Genomic DNA, 19,865 nt, shown 5'->3' with positions numbered 1-19,865 from the left:
CTGAACTAGCCAAAAGCATGTTCCATACCACAGAACATCATGCTTAGTATATAAACTGTGGGGTGCTACCTGGAAGGAACGGATCACTGCTCGGGTCAGGCTGGGTATTGGTCAGCAGGTGGTGAGCAATTGCATTGTGCATCACTTGTTTTTTTGGGGGGTGCTTGGGGTTTAATTCCTTCCTCTCTCTCCATTTCCTATTATTATTTTGTATTTTAATTCTATTTCAATTATTAAACTGTTCTTATCTCAACCTCTGATTTTTTACCTTTTTCTCCTGATTCTCCTCCCTATGCCCCTGGAAGCAGGGGGTGAATAAGTGGCTACATGGTAGTTAGTTGCCCGCTGGGGTTAAACCACTACACACCTCATCCAAGTAAATCATGATAGTGTAGATTTTTAAGTTGGTGCTGCTGAATAAACTAGCTAATTTCATAATTTTACAAAGTCAAAGTTTAAAAACCCACTTAAAATACTAGCTTTTCACAAACTCCATTATTCATGTTAATATTACAACGAAGAGGTTATTTTAAGTTTCTTTAAAAACATTTGTGTTTCGATGTTGACATTCAACAGTGTTCATTTCCTTTAAGGCCTTTTACAATTAAATTTGCTGCAAACAGCAATTCCCCAAGAAGCTGGCCCAGGAGCCTGCAGAATTTTAAGAGTTATGTCCCTGGGATTCTGTTTTCCCCTTTTATTTTATAGGGGATTGAGAATTAGTTAGAATATAACTGGTGAATATGTCAACAGGTACTGGAACCATTTTTGTGTGCTTGATAGGACAGAAATAATTATTTTCATCAGTATTTTACACAATGAGAAAAACTACTGAGTAATACTGTAGACTAGGACATAATGCGGGAACCACAAATAATAGATCATAGTGTTTTCCAATTTTATTTCTTTCTTTTGAAATGTATAACACTTTATTAGTTGAACACTAAAAATCAGATTTTTACAGTCATTTTAAGAGGTATAAAAAGATGCCACCATAAAAAAAATACAAAAAAATCTGTGACAAAGTATTATTATTTAAAATTCAGTGTCCAGAAAATGGCCAAAGATTTTTCTAAGTACTTAGAGTTCATCATGCTGGTAGACATTGTACTCCTTTGCTGATATGAAACCATCTCCATCGTGGTCATTCTTCTTAAATATATCAGCTAAGATTTCATCATGGACTGAGGGATGACGTTTTTTGCCATCTCTTGCAAATTCTTCTTTCAAATACTGGCTTATCTAGAAGAAAAGAAAAAAGTCCAACTCAAAAGCTATCTTCAAGGACATCTGGTGTGTATATGTGTAAGTTATGTGATTCCAGTGCAGACACATCTTAAGTTTGTTTCCCAGCAAGTCCAAGACATACTAAGGTATTAATCAAAGCAAATTTCAAAATTGCATGGTGTAGTTTATGTAAGCATACAGACGCTTTACTCAATCAACTGCAGCAGAGGCACCTCATGTAAAGATAATGCTATGCAACTATACCTATAGTTTTATACATTATTTATTCCAAATTAGTTACATCACATTACCTCAAGTTCAGAAAGTTTCTTGTCACCATCCTTGTCGATTTGATTGAACGCTTCAACACTGCGAGGTCCCTTATTTACTGCATAAAGTTCAATCTCAAAGATCAGTGTTGCATTGGGTGGAATCTTGATCTGTGCTATGAATAAAAAAAACACATTTAAGAAATCAGACACTATGGTCAGAGATCACACACATGATGAATTCACACAGAAAGAGTCTGGGGTTTTTATTACAAAAGGCTGTGTTAATATTAATCTTAAACTCTGAATTTAAATATTATACAGCTAGATAGGAAGATTGTTCACATTCTGTTAGATAAATGATTTTGAGAGAGATTTGCAAACAATGTAATTCCCTGAAATGAAATTACATTGCTCATATCAATTCAGGTACTTTTAAAAATTAAAAAGGGTTTGTGCTATCATGAAAAACAAGTTTTTCTGAAGTTCTCACTTCTTCACATACTGTCACATGATGGATTTTATTGAGAGAGTGGTTCTAAGGCATATGCCTTTATTAAATATCTGCAATCTGATTTAAAAGATTACAGTAATAAACCAATGCTTGTATGTATTTTCTGTGTGAAGAAACAAGCAGGAAAAATCAGGTTTTACCAACTTACTATGAATTATATCTATGGTTAAAGGACTTGATGTAAAACAATGTTTAAAATATACATCTCATTAGAAAGAAGCAACAGAATGCAACTCATCTAATTCACACACACAAAAAAACCCTCAAACAAACAAACCAACCAACCCTAGTACCCCCCCAAAAACCAACCACAAACTACTAGAATACTTTGTCTGGTCTCTGAAGAAAAAAAAAACACGTTAGACTTCATTATTCCTGTGTCAAAGCATTTTCTGATGTCTGATGTAAAAAACCACTGCCTATAAAACACAGAGCAGTGTATCATGCATCTGGCAAAAAAAGGAACTGAAGAGAGTCAGTAACAAACTAATGAGATCTAAAAGCAGTGCCAAAAAAGCATCAAGAAATCATGCAGCATAAAATTAAAATGTGAACATGCAAGCTGCTTCTATTCATAGCCAAAGCCAGTGAGCATGACATTGTAACCTCGCAATTTTGACAGAATTTTGAGCTTGTGTTCATCCTTCATAAACTAAAGAAAAACTAGAGAATCTACTTTGTTTGTAAACAGAAAGTAAACAAAACTATTATTATTCACACTACTAATCTAAAATATCCATAGTAAAAATGACAGGTTTCAGAGTTCAGAAGATTTTCATCTTACAAACTTTAGAAATGTTGAAGCTTTAAATATCTGAATATAAATCATGATTTATATACTATTTACAAAAGAAAGATATAATAGTAGAATTCAGTGCCAGTAGTTTACAAACATACATACCAACAAAGGAAAGATATGTAAAGATTTAGAAAGCCACATGCATCTTTTCTAATTCAAGATTAGGCAGGCATCTTTCCCAGCATGTAGGAATATGCTGAGACATACGCAGAGGACAGGTATGTTGAAGAGAAATAACACTTTCTTGAAGCGCTACCTAGAACAAACAGTTAACACTAGTGTTAAAGATTTGTGTCAGTGTTTTTCCTTGTTGTTATGAGACTTACTTATTAAACATTATGCTCAAGGGGGAAAATTTATTCCTAGTAAACTTCACTGGCTACAATAGAATTGTATGAAAGACAAAACTGGTGCATAGAATTCTGACATAGCACAGCTACCGAGCCATTATTACAGAGCAGGAGCTACCTTTTCACAGAAACTACTACACTCAAGTCAGAGCTGAATTTAAGTTATCTACAGTTAAGTGCTGAAACGCTGCATAAAAACTCTAACTTTTTTCAAAATAGACTGCACACTTAAGCATCATGAATTCAAGTCAGATTTAATGCATTGTACTGTTGGAATTATGTAATGGGATGATATTGTCCACTAACCATCCAGAATGTAAGCAGTATTTTGAAGAATTTATTTATACTTAGATAATTCTGTGGCATGCACTGGATTGCCTTCCATTTTGCTCAGAAGACACAGAATGTCATTGAAAGGCTAAGGTGGTAAGAGTCAAATAACAGAAACTAAACATGAATAAAATATAATAGATTAAGACAAAAAATGCTGATATGAATCAAGAAGATCTTCCTCTTGCTGTCAATTTTTCATATTATGGCAAGACTTGGAAAAACACATTGGGTGTCATGTACTGAATTCTATTAAAAACTGCAAGGCCTGGGTACCGGTTTACGATGAAGACTACTTAAACTGCATAGGAATGAGCAGGATCAGGCTGCACAGCTACAGTCATCACCTTCAGTACCTCCACAGATAACAGGAGGAGCAATTCTGAAGAGTCATTTACAATAACATGTGTTTGAAAGGGTGAAACAGAGGAAAGACAAAATTTAGTATTAAAACTTTTTTACCATATCCTTGCTGTCCATATGCAAATGACGGAGGAATGATCACTTTGCGTTTTTCTCCAGGACACATATTCATCATAGCAATATCTAACCCTTTTATGACTTGTCCAACACCCAGAACGAACCACTTTGGATGACCTTCATTTTGCATCCGACTATTAAAAAGAGTTGTGAATGGATAACTGTGAGTTTAGAGTTCTGTGGTTTTTTTAATACAAAAATAAATTAGCAGTCAGTAAAAGCATACATTAGATTATTAGAACACAAGAATGTTTAGAGTGTAAGAATATAAAGTATAACACTTTTCCTGCTCCATTTATAATTACTTTAAGGTCAAATCTTGAGATGTGTAAGGGGCAACCTCCTTTAGAAATAAAGTAAAAAACCACTGTATGTGCCAAAATCAGTTGCTTCAACAGGCAAAAAAAAAACCAAACCAAAACCAAAAACAACCCCCAAGTAAAATGGCAAAAAAATGCAAGTAAAAATTAAAGTAAAAAGTTAAATGTAGAATTATCCTGTGCTGATTTTTTTTTCTTAAATGATACCAGTGGAGGGAATGAATAAAGGTTTTGTAATAAACTAGGCTTTTGTCTGATTAGTTCAACATGGGAAGGAATGAGCCAGGTATCTGAAGGAAGGAAAAGATTCTCCTCCATAGCTCTGCCCAGGTGAGTCCCACCTCGCTTAGTAGGATGGACCACCATTAAAAGCAAGGCACTGTAAAAATAAAGCTTTTGCACAATGGTTTCTGTGCAAGGGACGCTAAACCAAGCTAAATCAGCCTGAAGAAGAGACGGATGGGACAGAGTGAAAAAGTAAAAACCTAAATGCTAACACTGGGTCAAAGAGGATGGCAGCACAAATCAAGGAGGAAAGCAGTGATAGGGAAGGGATACAAATACTGCAAACGACTAACGTAACCACAGGCTGCCCTGCGCAATGCCAACTATGTGGAAGTTGTCTAAAATAGCCTGCGTCCCCACCAGAGCTCCTCCTCCAAACCCGAGTTTTTCTGTACAGATTACAGCACAGAACATGGCAAGTGATTACACAGGGGTTTTTTTTTTCACCCTCCTAAAGAGGTTCTCCATGTGAGGTGCTATCAGATACCCTCCAAATCGGCTGCCAGTCTCAAGCGCGGCTTTGGTTTACAGCTCACCTCGGTGCTGGTCCCCCTCTTGACCCCAGGTAAATCCTGCATCCTCTCAGCTGAGGAAAAAAAGGCTGAGACGCGGGGAAACGACTAATGCTACCGTCATTAGCGTGGACCCCAATCTGTGCCCAAGCTGGGGGAACAGTGGGTCCCGCTTACCCAGCCGAGGTAGCCGTCTCAGCTGGGTAAGCGGGACCCACTGCTCCGTGGGGGCGAGATGGCTTTGCCACGTACACCACCCGGGCTAGGGCCCACCTTCCCTTCCACCCTACCCGGTGCCCTGGAAGTCCACCTGCAGTAAAACTTGGATCCGTTGCTGGCCAAGAAACCATCATAGTGCGCGTTCAGCAGATCCCCCTTCTTGCTCTTGGGGCTGCAGACCTCGGGGAGGTGCAGCACCTCTATTTTAACCTCCTCCGCCGCCGCGCCGCCTTCAGCCTGCGCCTGGGCCACCAGCAGCGCCAGCAGCAGGAGGAGTAGCGGCAGCCCGCGGCCCATGTCGCTTCGAGGAGGCCGCCGGCGTGGCACTGGACCTGCTGGGCGAAGGGGCGGGGGCTGAGTCGCGGCGACGGGCCCTGCCTAGGGCCAGGCAGCGGCAGCCGCGGGGCGGGCGGTTCTCCGGACCGGCCCCCTCAGCTCAGGAAGTGGAAGGGACGTCAGGAAACAACGACGGCGGGTGTCGGGGGCCGGGGAGCGCGGCCGGGCGCGCATGGGAAATGCCGAGCGCCCCGCGGGGCGGGTGGTGCCGCCGGGGCCGCCGCGGGCCGCCGCGCCTGAGCTGAGCGGCTCCGCCTCCGCGCGCGCAGGGAGCTGCAGCGGCGGGGACGGGAGGTGAGCGCCCATCCCCGCGGCGGCGGCCGCCCGTTCCCCGCGGCGGAGCAGGAGGATGCGGCCCAGCGTCGGGCTCTGAGCGATGGAGGGCGTCCTGTACAAGTGGACCAACTACCTGGCGGGTAGGCGGCGGGAGCGGGGCCTGGGGGAGCGGCGGCGGCGGCGGCGGTGGTGGTGGTGGTTGAGGCGGCCTGGGCCTGCGGCGCAGGGGCGGTTGGCGTCATCCCTGCGTCCCGCGGGCGGCCGGGAGCTGCGTTTAACACGCTGGCTGAGAAAGGATTCGCCGTTCGTGTTCAGGGCCGAGCCGCTGCGTAGCGGCCGAGCGTCGCCCCGGCGGCGGGCGGCTTGGCGCGGCGGGGCCGCCTAGAGCTGGAGCCGGCGCCGGGGGCCGGCCGGGGGGCAGCGCAGCGCGGCTGGGCTCGGCAACGCTCCCCGCGCGCTTCCGTGTGTGTGGCGGGGGGGAAGCGGCAGGCCGCGGCCGGGCCTGAGCCCCCTCCTGCCGCCCTCGCTGCCCTGTGGGCACCTGAGCGGCCCCCAGAGCCTCCCGATGTGCCCGGCCCCGCCGCCTGCCCCTGCGAGCTAGCTGGGCAGGTGCCTCTTGAGACCTGGATAGCGCCTTGCCGACTTGGTCAGGGACTCTGAACAGGACAGGCTGCAGGGAAGCGCCGCCTGAAGTGTCTTGTTCTAACGGCCCAGGGGTAGGACCTCCCTCTCCACCTCTGCTGCTTCTCAGAAACATTGCAGCATACAAGCTTGGAAGGTATCCTTGCATCTTTAAGTCTCGGTGCTAAGTGTAACAGTCTGAATTCTCTTTTAATTTACCTTCGGATGTTATTTTTTTTTTTTTTTTTTTTTTTTAAGTCTCCTGCTCCTGTATCTTTACCGGCAAAACCTGCAAAATATATAAAAAAGCCAGTTCTGTGTGAAGTCTTACGAAATGTATTTTTAGATGCACTGCAGGCAAAAATACACCAAATGCCTACTTTTGCCATCAAAACTCTGGTTTTATTTGCCTCATCCTCTGTTGTAACAGAGATGCCATCTCCCTCTGGAGATAGCAATGGATAGACGGTACTATCAAGGTGAAACAGATTTCTCTTCTGACACTGTAATAGGACTAATTGTCCCTCCAGAGCAAATTAGTGTTGGATCATATACCACGAGGCTTAATCAGGCCTCATGTTTGACTGCTTTGGCAGTATCTTCTTTGCCCTCTCATTCTTTGGAACTTCATGTGTGTTCTGCTTCAGCATATTCAGATTTTGAATGTGGAGTGGTGTGAAACTCAGTTCTGAAGGTTCATAAAATGTGGGCCACACTGCCAGGAACATGCGCGCTTGCTGTGAATTGAAGTGTACAGAGCATAATCTTGTGTTTTTCCGAGCAAATATATGTCCACATGTACTGGTGTTCCAATGAAAGAGAACAGATGTACTGTAATTAAATAGCTATTTAGTAAGATGTTTTTGTCACTTCTTCACAATAAATGTGGAGAAAATGCGTATAGGAAAAATTGTGGTTATGAAAGAAATGATGAGTGTAAGTTTCTTTTCAAAATAGAATGGAAATTGTCACTTTCACTTATGTGACCAGAAAAGTTGCTGTAGCAAAAAGAAAAAGGTCACAGTTAATGAGCCCTTGAGGTGTTTGATATAAACTTCCCATTAGAAGTCTGTGATTTAATAAGTAAATACTCAACAGTAACTGTGGTTGCTCTGCAAGCAAAAGACTGTTATATCAACACACAGCTAACTTCTGCTAAAAGTAACCCTCTAAAACAGTGAACTTCAGAACCCTTCCTTTAGTCTGTGCTGGCCAGCTGATAGCATCTGCTCTTGCCTTTCAAAATTACAGTGCTTCAGGAATTCCCTACAATTTCTGGAATGTAGGAGGGCAGCAAATTAAAAAAATAAAAAAAAAGAAAAGAAAAATCTAGTCATATTAGTAAAATTTTTAAATTTTATTACCAACTTTCTTGGAACTCTACTATCTGTTTCTGTAGCCAGAAATAGGCTGTAGTACTTGCTGTCATTAACAGTAGAAGCCGAGCAGCAAAGGAGCTTGTTATTATTGCTGAAGCATTGTGGAAAACATTTAATTTCCTCCTTCATTAAAAGCAAACCAGAAATGCAGCTTTATTCCCTGCCCCCCAAATAATGAGTGTGCATCTAAGAATTTGTGAACTACAGATTTGTTAAATATTTTGTCAAACATAGGTTGCTTTGTTTGCCCAGTTTGAAATCAGAAGATGTGTTTTTGTTCTTAAGCTTGCTTCTGTGAGGCACTTGGAGTCTTTTTAAGTCATTTGCTTCTGTTTTTTCCAATACCGGCATAATAGGAGGCTGGAAAAGTCATCCGTGTAGAGTCCCATTTTATCAGAATTGAGACAGGCATTGACTTACCAGCTGTGCATGCACTTAGGAGATAAGAGCAGGACAGAGTTAATGTTTTATAACACACTGTAGCAGGGAAAAGAAAAACCCGCATTAGTGCATTTCTGAGCTGCATTTTACAGGACAGGGTCTTCAGTACAGTTATTACATGACTGCATATTCTTTAAGTGGTGATGTACATATACAATTTGAAATATTTCCTGTGGGAGTTGGTATCCCTCAATGCTTGTACTTTCTGCATTCTGTGTTTATATCTGAGTGTGGATTTGCTTATTAGTTATGCTTATTTGAATTTTGAAAGACAGATGCTTACCATTATAGCCAAAAAATTTTAAAAATAGGTACATGATATTATTTCCCTATCATGAATTTGTGATGCGATGTAATGGGCTTGGTCTTACACTTCTTGAATTAGTGTTAAAACCTGTAGTGATTTAATCTGAGTAGTATGAAGCCTTTAGCTGACTTTCAAGAGTCTGGTACCTGATTAAGCTTTCTGTGTTACAATACATTGCTGCTGGATGGCTCTGTTGGAATGGCAGTTGGTAAGCACCGTGGACCACACCATTGTATTGCCAAATATATTGAGTTCTTGGCAGTGCAGTTATGGCCATTCCAAACTGTAAACTGAGCCGGAAGTTTAAGTTTGGTGGTGAGTGTAAAATAAAAGGATAATTTACTCCTATTGTAGGCTGACCTAGACTGTAGTGGGTTAGTGTAGTTTTAATGCTCTACTGGAATATTTTAACTCTATGATATTTTTAGAAACAAAGGTGATTTACTAGGCAAAATGGTTTGCATTTAGTTGTATTAGAAATTAGGGCACTTATTCCAATGAGTGATGTTCTGTGAAGCAGTGGTTAGAAAAAAAGGGGGGGGGGGAGGAAGGAAGAGAAAGGAAAAAAAAAAGACTGCTAATATACTTTAATCCAAGAAGGCTCATGACAATAATTTATTATGTGTTGTAATGCTGCATAGAGTTCTCATAGATATTTGCGTCTATGCATAAACTACTTTGTTTTGTAGAAGTAGTAAAGTCAGAGATTATTATATAATTTTGCTAATGCAAAGCTGGTAAAAACCTTAGTAGAGGAGCTGGTGTATGCTGTCCTCACAGATGGATTAGGGGTGTAAGCCGTGTCTCAGTTCTCCACACAATGCCTGACGTTAAATTGTTGTTGAGCAATGGAGCTGGGCTACTTTCAGAGAAAGTTAAGTGTGAAATACCAAGTTTTCACTGAAACAGAGTAGGCAGAGGGAGAATATACCATAGTAGCTGGTAACATCAGTCATTTATTTGTATCTTACAAATAAGTTCCTACAATCTTCAGAAAGTCTGCCTGAAAAATACACTTGGATGAGAATGGTTCTTTAGACGTGTGTAATTTATCAACCTTCAAAATAGGCTTCCTTGGTGGCTAAATTGAAATTTAAGTTTGCTTTAGAATGGGATATGGTGAAAACTGGAATACTGCTGATCTTGCATCCAAAAAGAATGGGATTGAAATATCCATATAATACTAGTCTTATTATAGAGGTCTTCAAACTGTGCAGATTGTTTACTTCCTGGTGTGTTAATAGTTTAATGTTTGCATTTTTGACAAAAGTTTTAACAGCCAATGAGCTGCATTTGATTTGCAATTTAGTAATTAGACTAAACTTACTTTTCATTATTTGATCTCGCTAGGTTGGCAGCCTCGGTGGTTTGTTTTAGACAATGGGATATTGTCATACTATGATTCACAGGATGATGTTTGCAAAGGCAGCAAAGGAAGTATAAAGATGGCTGTATGTGAAATTAAAGGTAAGAATTAATAGATTTCTGCTTGATAAAATTTTAGCTGCCAGGGAAGTAGAAGAGATCACTGTTGTGGGTTTAGCCCCAGCTGGCTACTAAGTACCACGCAGCTGCTCGCTCACTCCCCTGTGGGATGGGGAGGAGAATTGGAAAAAGGTAAAACCCCATGGATTAAGAACAGTTTAATAATTAAAGTAAAATATAATAATAATAGGAAATTAAAAGAGAGAGGAATAAAACCCAAGGAAGACAAGTGATGCACAGTATAATTGCTCACCATCTGCTGACTGATGCCCAGCTCATCCCCGAGCTGTGATCAGCCCCTTCTGGCCAACTCTCCCGAGTTTATATACTGAGCAAGATGTTCTGTGCCATGGAATACCCCTTTGGCTAGTTTGGGTCAGCTGTCCTGGCTGTGCTCCCTCGCAACTTCTTGTGCATCTCTTCACTGGCAGAGCGTGGAAAACTGAAAGTCCTTGATTAAGGTAAGCACTACTTAGCAACAACTAAAACATCTTTGTGTTATCAACATTATTCTCAGACTAAAGCCAAAACACTGCACTGAAAGCTACTGGAAAGAAAATTAACTTTGTCCCAGCTGAAACCAGGACAGACACTGAATCATGAATGCTAGTTTTTCAGAAGAGCAGCAGCAGTGACCCAAAAGGGGGCACTATTATAAACCAGAGATGTTTAGTCTTTTGTTTTCCTGAGTAATTTTTACTTTAGTTACGGTTAGCAGCTGCCCACGTGCATAGGTGATGGATATAGTAGAGTTAGTAAGTGAACTGTTCGTGTCAGACTGTAAGTTTAGCATTTAGTATGTTCTAAGCTGTAGACCAACCTCCTTGGCTAATAGCAAGACATTGTCTAACTCTCCCCTGCTTTAAACGTTTCACCTCTTTCCAGATACCTGCAGATGATTGGGCTTTTGCAGTGGATACTTTATGAAAAAGTGGGAGTTCTTATTTTACATGGGCCAATAAGTATTTTTCATGTAGTAACCCCTTTTTGTTACTGTTTCTTTAGTGTAGATGAAATCAGTGATGTAAAGTGGAAGATCCCATTTTTCGGCTGTTCCAGTAGTTTGTTTTCTTGTCATCTTGTTCTTTTGGCGAAGAAAAGATAATAGTTGAAGTCTGGGTTTGGTGGAGTCTCCTGCATCCATAAGTAGTGGAGAGTGGGTCTGGAGGATCTGTGGTTGATAACATGAAACTCAGGAGTATATTTGGTTATGATGCAGTGTTGAGTATAATAGACTATAAGCAAAAGTCCCTGTCAGTTCTTCATTCTAAGTCTCTGCAACTTGAAGCCAGATTTCGTCTAGAAGGGAGATTACTTCAGTTTTTAGCCTACTCCTCTGTAAATACTTGTCCTTGCACCAAAGCTCTTCAGTGTGTCATGTTTAGACCAGGTTTGGTATATAACAGTTATTACAGATTGATATTCAGTATATTGTTAATGCAGAAAGGGAACCTCATTGTACTTGAGTCTGCCTGCTGTTTGGTGTCTTGTGTTCCTGCTGACTTGAAGGCACGCTGGGGAGAAGGGTTGAGCAGCTTTGGGCTTTTTGTTGTTTAGTAGTGGTGCATTATGATTTACTGTATTACTATGGGATTGTAATAAACAAAAATACTTAAATACTTTGATCAGTATTTAATAAACTTAATACTGAGTTTATTTTTTTCTTCAAAATCGGGGTTTTTTTTTTCCCTCTATCATAAGTTCATGCAACAGACAACACAAGGATGGAGCTAATCATCCCAGGGGAACAGCATTTCTATATGAAAGCAGTTAATGCAGCTGAAAGGCAAAGGTGGCTGGTAGCATTGGGAAGTGCAAAAGCCTGTTTAGCAGATACCAGAACAAAAAAAGAAAAAGGTATGTGTGTTTCCTAGAGCATATACAATCTTACCACTTTTTCAAATGCTTGTTTTCAGATAATGATAGTCAAATATTGTGGTAGAAAGCCAGTGTTGATTGTCTTTAAATATAAATTGTAATTATTTCTAGTCATCTACATGGTAAATTCCCCCTTGATGTTTGAATTAGAGGTCACCTCCATTGACCTTTTCTATCTTTAAGAAGCTGAAATACCACCAACTTCTTGTCGTTAAAAGAACAAACCTACTGTTTGTAGCTGTTGTGATGCTATTTTATTTCTGCTGTTTTGATTCTTTATAGTTAATATTGATTTTTCCATAATTTTTCTTGGATGGGTTAACATAACCATTTCCAGCCACTTTTGTGGGCGTAAATTTCATCCATTAATTTTTTTCTAAATTTCATTGCAGCTAGAAAGATTTCAGCTTTATCTTTCCTGTATTATGCCTCTCTCATAACAGTCATTAAATTAGCATCAGTTATCCGAAGGTACAAACTGTTGTCTGCTTCAAGTACTGTTCTTGACACATTGCAGAATCCAATTTTCCTCAAAATTAAGTGAAAGTGAAATTTTAAACTGACACTTAAAATGAAAAGTGCTTAAAAATTAAAATGTGTACATACATTGTATGCAGTAAATTGATATTTCCATTATTTTTTATAGAAATAAGTGAGACCAATGAATCTCTTAAAACCAAAATGTCCGAACTTCGTCTCTACTGTGATCTTTTAATGCAGCAAGTTCATACAATACAAGAATTTGTTCACCATGATGAGACTCGCTCTCCTCCCAGCATTGAGGTATAGAATTTTTAGAATGCCATTAGAGAACCTAATTATAAAATGCACCTCAAGTTTTTGTTGACATCTTACTTTTTCATCTCCCTAATAGGAGGAGATTTAACCTAAGGTCAATTTTTGAGTGCTTGTATGTATGTAATACTAACAGTGATCATATGCACATAAAGTACCTGGATAATTTAACTGTAATTCTAACGTGCATTAGGAAGCAGTTGTGTTATTTATCATTTGGTTAAACGGCCAGAAGAACTCCCATATGAGTTATGCAATAATTTGTCTTGTTTCTCATCTCTGTTATGGGCAGAGAGTTGAAATGACCTTGTTTATCTATTCTTTACTTCTTTGTGTAGGAGGGTATTCCATTTTTTTATCAGTGAAAGTTAGTGTTACAGGTATTGGAAACCTGCAGTGCAGATACATCTCTCTGAATATGCACAAGTACAACTATTCTAGTATTTCTGCTTTGGAATGAAAGATGGCAGTGGAAATTATGAATGGCTTTGTTCTTCACACTCTTAAGCAGCATATGGGCAATATTGTTGTCCACTTTCAGGGCAAAGCGAGGGGTTGCATTTAGTCACAACACAGTAAATTGTTGTCAGTGTACAGTGAGGTAAAACTGACCTGCAGGCTCCTTGCACTGGAGCAATAAAGCTGTTAGCATGTTCTGCTGCAGTTTATTTATTTCACAGAATGATCTTCTGATACCCGTTTGTCACTCTGAGACAAGCTTTGCAGTAAAAACATTATGCTATTGTTGGCTGATACCCTGAAGAAATTCAGATGTTAGAAATTACAATGCTGTCACATTTGTTTGCTTAAATTAATCTCATTGGACGGTGTACATTTGATTAAATAAAATGGGAAAAGGAAGTTCTTAGTGGTAATGAGGGAAATTAGTGTGTGTGTGAGCGGTCGTGGGGGAGAGTGGTATTTGCACCTAATTTTTATTTTTTTTTATTCTTGCTTGTGCTTTCATTTATTTTCAGAACATGAATGAAGCCTCTTCCTTGCTTAGTGCCACATGTAATACGTTTATCACAACGCTTGAAGAATGTGTGAAGATTGCAAATGCCAAGTTTAAGCCAGAAATGTTCCAGCTGCCTCACCCTGATCCCTTAGTTTCTCCTGTGTCACCATCACCTGTCCAAATGGTTTAGACATTTTGAAATACTATTTTTTTTCTAAATGTCATTTTGTTGGTTGGATGGGGGGAAGAATGGCAGAAGACTATGCTATTGCAGTGTGCTATGATGTCAACAGTTGAAATCTTGACTCTGTTATGATCGGTACTGGTCCTAAATATGAATCAATAATTTTCTATTCCCAGTATTTGTTTGCTAGCCTTTACATGACCAGAGTAATTTATCATACATGTCAAGACCCTTGACATGAAGTATCTCATAAATGACTGAGGTTTAGCTTTTCCTCAGTTCAACTGTTTCTTTGGTTTTTAGAAGGCTAGCTGTACACTGATCTTAAAAATTTCATTACCTTGCCTCCTATATAAACAGATAAGTGCCTTGTGGCTTGAAGCACTTCAGCAAGATAGCATATATTTCAGTGTATGTAATTCAAAATGTTTGTATTAATCTAACATGCCCTTATCTAACAAAAAGGTGAAGATGTTACTTAGGTAACTCTTCACTACTGATTACCTCCCTTAGTAGGACAGTGTATGTGGAATCATCTTAAATGTCTTCTTGATCATACGTATAGATTCCAACTGTATTGTGGGATTTTGTTGTGGGAATCCCTTTCTTTGCACTTGGATCTCTTGTCTTATATTCAATCAGTATACTTGCAAAGCTGATCATTATTGATTTAAATTAGTAGCTTTCTTTTGATATGCGTAGAGATCTGACAGTGATAGCAGAAGAACCACAAAGAATGAAGAGGCAGGATATGGCTTTATTGTGTAATGGGGAATTTAAGCTGGCATTTGGTAGAGGAAAAATGTCTTGGTATTTTGGTATATCATAGCGATTAGCAAATGGCTCTATGAATAACTTTGGAGCAAGAGAGTGTGAATTCCATAGAAACTAGGTAGTATTTTTTGTAGTCAACTATTTCCTGTGTGAATGCTTTAAAACATTAAGTACTGGTGGCAATCTGTTTGTTTTCATAAAGTTAAATCAGATTTTTAACTAATAATGATTGTTTTTAATAATAATAATAAAAAGATTTCTTCTCTCTTTGTAGAGACTGTAAATAAAGTAAAAATTAATGTAGGTATGCATATATTCTTATAAGTAGCTTGTGACATTTTTTGGTGTGGTTTGTTGTTTGGATTTCCCCCCCCCCAGATGAAGCGTTCCATTAGCCACTCTGGTCCTTGCTATTCAGAAAGGTAATTTTCTATTTCATTAAGCTCTTTTCTTCCGTCTCAAAAAAATATTGCTGAACCTGCTAGCATTAAAATCAAAATGTGAGAAGAATAGTTTGCTGGGGGAAAAAATATTAAACAGCATGTAAATTGATCTAATTTTGAAAACTAAGGGTGTAGATTATTGGTGTTGGTGGCAAATAATGCAGCCGCTGTCTCTAATACACTATAAAAATTTCTTCATGATATAAACTTTATGCAAATGACTTATTCTGACAAGTCCATTAAATTAGACATAGAGCTTGAATGCTAACATTCTTTTTGGATGAGTATTTCAGATTCTTGAGTTATTTGTATGCAAAGAATATATTACTTTCTTATTTCCATTTTCAGGCTTTATAATTGTGAAAATAAAGAATGTTCTGTTGACTGCCATTTTTAGTTTAGTGAAAAACATTGATGCTAACAGTTTAATATAAGCACTAAAGTTATTTTTAATTTAAAGTATATTAAGTTTGCGTGGGTTGATACAGATTTTGCTGACTGATAGATCTCACTTACTTTGTAGGAATAATCTCTCTGTAAAAGAACCAGTTTCATCTGTTCACCGATTTTCACAGCAGCGCAGAAGAACATACTCGGATACAGAATCTTACAGTGATACTCCCTTTGAAGATTCTCAGAGTAAGTTTGCAAGAGGAGTGGTTTTCTTTTGTCCCATTCTGTACAGTTTATTACACTGTTTGCAGCAGTGTAAAAGTGTACACTGTTTACAGCCGATATCAGCATGAGGAAAAAAGTCTACTGATTTTTGCAAAGATTTGGTTGTAGGATTCCTGTATTATAAATCAGAGTACTTCTGTAGTTTGTTATGAGGCTGACTTCTGGCTTTCATTCATACTGGAAAGGATCTTACAGCTGGAGTAGTTGCATTTAAATCAGTGGGACTACTGACAAGATAAAATAGACACATAACCAGAAAAGGGATGTTTGTAATAGAGTCTTAGATGAATGATGTTGTCGTAAGTGGTGTGGAATGCTCTTGTTTGCCACCTGCTTGTCACAAAACAAATCCTTTCTGTGACCCCTGTGACTGACGGGGTAATTTCCACCCAGTGCATTGCAGAAAGATGGCTCATTTCAGTGGCTGCTTGTCTTTTGTAGAGAATGGCACTATTCTGAAATCATGCAGCCTAGCCAATAATAAGTTAAATCAACCCCCAAAATTAAGAAATTCTGCTGTTGTCAGAGTATTATTCCATTCTGATTAGATGGGCCTATTGAGTTAGTAGGCAGTTCCATGTTCTTTCCTTTTGAATCTTACTGTCATTTTGACTCCATCCTAACCCCTCTCAGGGAGACTGTAACTTGACTAGTTCTTCTTGACTAGTTCTAGTTTAGTCTTGCTTCGTTTCACAGTGCCTAGTGCCTCACTTGGATCGAAAAAGCCTGAGGCCTGTGCACTGGTGAAATCCCATGTGAGCACAAAGAGGTACTAATGCTTTATATTCTATCATGAAGCAAGTATTTGCACCTCCACACCGTTTCCTTGGTTCTCTGATGCTTGCAGGTGAACGAGGGTGACCACCTCGTTCACCTCAGTCATCTGCCACCAGCATAGGGTATGCCAACATATATCCCAAGCTAATAAAACCTAGTTTAGATCCTATTCTGTGTCTCAGTGCTAATGTAGGTGCACATCAGTCTAACTTCCTGTGAGGGTTTTATTGATATCATCTCGAGCTTCTGGTGTCGGTTACCCTGTCTGACACATTTCAGGACTGCTGAGAAGAGTGTTTGACTTGTGTGTTTCTGCTTATACCAGGCTTTTTTGGTTGTAGCTCTAGTTTCTAGCTCAGTTTCTCTGTTGTTTGTTTTTTCTTTCCTCTTCTCTCCCTCCTCCTCTCCTTTTCTCTCTTATTTCTTTTCTTTTGTTAGACGCTCCCTCTCCTACCTTCCAGTTATCTTAGTTCTTTCTCTTTCCTGTCAGATAGCCTAGCAATACCCAACTTGCAGCAAGTCATCCATTTCATTTTAATGATAGAAAATGTTTTGATTAAATGCTTATTAATGCATCAGTTCTTAAAAAAATTAAAATTTCATGTGTTCCTCATACAAAATATGTCTGCACCTCACAGATTATTGTCCTTCATAATGTAAAAATCATTGTGTTTATAAAAAAATAAGCTACTACTTGATTTATACTAGCTGAACATTCTTCATATCCATCATCCTTGGGCATGATATTGATTGAAATCTTTCAGGAAAAGTCCAGAGTAATCATGCTTCTGATTGCTTATATTTAGGAAATAGTTAGCAAATAGAATAATTGACAGAGTTGTTTTGAGGTTGAAAATTAAATACTTACTGATATTTTCTTAGGATCTGCTCACTGTTCTAGAAGTGCTGTTAATGGAGATTTGGTATCATCAACCATTCCTGAAGAAAATAGATCAATATCAAAGGAAAGATCTGAACTGGAAGAGACTTTTTCATCCTTTTCTTCCTGAAGAAACTGAAAGTATTCAATTTTCGATAAATAATGCTATGCAAAAGCTGCTGTAATTATCCTGTTGTTATAGGAAGTAGTCATTTCCCTTTTTAGAAGGATTTCTCTGCACTTTATAGAATAACATAAAACCTATCTTTGAAGTGTATTTTATCTTTATATAGTTTATTTGCAAGAGTATTTTCCTAATATTTCACAGTTTGAATGTGCATTTTTTGGAACAAATGGTGGCTTAACAGATAAGCATCCACATTTGTAAATGTAGCTCTTTTTAAAAAGTGTGAAAGTCTGACTGATACATTAGTAAACCTGCAGGTTATAAACTTCAGCAAAAGGGTTTCATTTTTTTTGGAGAAAGTGCAACTTGTGCCATGGGCCTCTTGGTCATTTGTACCAGGTCATACACCAGGAGCTGTGGTGAGACCTCCGGTGGCTTTTTTGCCTGTGTAGGGGCTGTGGGAACAGGCACTAATGGGTCTACTCTAGCAGCTTGATGGTAATTGACATTTGCCTTCTTTAAAAACACAAGGATATACATAATCTTATCTGGTCCTTACTTTTAGCCAATGAAGTAGAAATATTTAGTGTATTTTTCTAAGCAAATGTATAAAAATAACTTAATATGAAGCATTTGTACCAAACATTGGATAGTTAATAATTTTTATTTATTTATTCTTTTTTGCATCAAAAATTTCTACCTACTTTCACTACTAAAGATCTAGTAAAGGCTTCAAGATGTGCATAAATTATTTCTGGGTTGTGTAGCATCACAAGTAGCTAATGCAGCACTGTTAAGATTGACTCTGCTCACTTAAGATGTGTTTTTAGCAAAGTATTCTAGAAGCAAGAGCTGAAATATTAGCCCGGTAAGCTGCTGTTGTGGTGAATATTTGTATCTATACTTATTTTATTTATGACATATTTATACAAGAGGAAGCTTCTGTTTTTGCGACTCCTTTGTATCATTTGAGGATGGTATACACCAGGAGATGGATTCTTCTCTCAGTTACATCAGTGTAAATTTGCATTGACTGTAAGTGAGATTGGAGTCTGCCTCTTAATATTTAATAAGTAAATAGAGTATAACAGTGCCTACTAGCACCTTGGTCCATGAGGTTGTTAGTGTTAGCATTGTAAGCTTGTGGAGATTTGGAGGGTATTAATTTAGGGATAAACTTGGTCTATTAAGTCTTAGCTGTAGAGCACTTTAAGCAAGCCATTTACTCTGATTTACATAATTGCTAAGTAAATGTACAGGGTTTTTTGCACTCAAGCACATACCAAAATCTGTTTTTATAATCAAATCTTCTTTAGTTTGGTTTAACTAGTCTTCCTTTTGTGTTTATGAATAGTATGATGGTTTTGAAGCAGGCTGGAAAGGACAGATGGGAATGGAATGGAAGGTTTCCTTATAAATTTCTGAAATGTTGATTTATCTATAACAAAATAGGTCCAAATTTTGAGGAAAAATATATGAGCTGTTGTCCATGTATAAAATACCAGTTTATAAACCATTATGTCAGGGTCGAGTGGAATGGAATAATCCATACAAGTGAAGTTACTTGTGGATACCAGCTCAGAGGTGTCATCTGTGCTGAGTTCTGTCAGTTTTCATGCAACTAGCATATATATATCAGCCACACACATGCTTGTACTTTTTTTTTCTGAATGTTTGCTTTAATGTATTCTATATGACACAACAGTTGTAAAAATAAGTATTAAAAAAGGATATTCAGAGAAGTAAAATACATATTGAATGAGAGTGTTGTCTTGAATCATATGCTGTCTTAAAGCTGCTTTTTTGAAATTTCACTGACGTTTCTGCCAGCCTCTTCGGTGTTAAGTACATGTCACATTAACAAATATATTTTTTCTGGCTTTCAGTTATGACAGAGAAAATAGTTTGGACTTCAGACTGTGCAAAAATCCTTTGAGACTGATCACTAAATGTAGAAGTAAAATAATACTTTTCAATACTGCCATAGATGGATTGTTTGGACAAAACTGGTAATGATTAGATTCAAGCACAAAATTTGCATATAACTATTTCTGCACTTTTGGGGGTTTCTCCATGTCCCTAAAGCTGGAATGATGGCTTTGTATATATATTAACATGTTCCTGCTAAGGTTAAATCAGCCTATTTATACCTGTGCCAAACTCTGTGGCCAAAACACTAAAATATATTTCAGTGAAATCAGTGAAGATGATACGCCATCAT

The 19,865-nt window shown here is 38.7% G+C and overlaps 2 protein-coding genes across 4 annotated transcripts; one reads left to right on the top strand and one right to left on the bottom strand.

Annotated features, from left to right (window-relative positions):
• Positions 1 to 879: 879 nt before the first annotated feature.
• On the bottom strand, positions 880 to 5,723 carry FKBP7 (FKBP prolyl isomerase 7). 2 transcript variants are annotated; one of them, XR_003991372.1, is made up of 4 exons: positions 3,952 to 4,402; positions 2,912 to 3,065; positions 1,539 to 1,672; positions 880 to 1,242 (listed from the first exon to the last, which is right to left on the bottom strand). XR_003991372.1 is itself a non-coding variant. In XM_030485590.1 (4 exons), exons 1-4 carry the CDS (start codon positions 5,600 to 5,602, stop codon positions 1,081 to 1,083), a joined length of 654 nt encoding a protein of 217 aa, XP_030341450.1. In that variant the 5' UTR covers positions 5,603 to 5,723; the 3' UTR covers positions 880 to 1,080. The 2 variants fall into 2 exon arrangements, 1 of the variants encoding a protein (XP_030341450.1); XM_030485590.1 differs by lacking the exon at positions 2,912 to 3,065 and adding an exon at positions 5,397 to 5,723 and having other exon boundaries at positions 3,952 to 4,103.
• On the top strand, positions 5,655 to 19,813 carry PLEKHA3 (pleckstrin homology domain containing A3). 2 transcript variants are annotated; one of them, XM_030485588.1, is made up of 8 exons: positions 5,655 to 6,057; positions 10,016 to 10,132; positions 11,852 to 12,007; positions 12,675 to 12,811; positions 13,801 to 13,965; positions 15,118 to 15,161; positions 15,706 to 15,821; positions 17,520 to 19,813. In XM_030485588.1, exons 1-8 carry the CDS (start codon positions 6,018 to 6,020, stop codon positions 17,645 to 17,647), a joined length of 903 nt encoding a protein of 300 aa, XP_030341448.1. In that variant the 5' UTR covers positions 5,655 to 6,017; the 3' UTR covers positions 17,648 to 19,813. The 2 variants fall into 2 exon arrangements, with proteins under 2 accessions (XP_030341448.1, XP_030341449.1); XM_030485589.1 differs by lacking the exon at positions 10,016 to 10,132 and having other exon boundaries at positions 5,682 to 6,057.
• Positions 19,814 to 19,865: the final 52 nt, after the last annotated feature.

Source organism: Strigops habroptila, chromosome 5 (assembly GCF_004027225.2).
Source record: "Strigops habroptila isolate Jane chromosome 5, bStrHab1.2.pri, whole genome shotgun sequence".
NCBI classification, from domain to species: domain Eukaryota; kingdom Metazoa; phylum Chordata; class Aves; order Psittaciformes; family Psittacidae; genus Strigops; species Strigops habroptila.
Note: the sequence above shows the minus strand (reverse complement) of the source record. Positions and strands in the feature narration are given on the sequence as shown.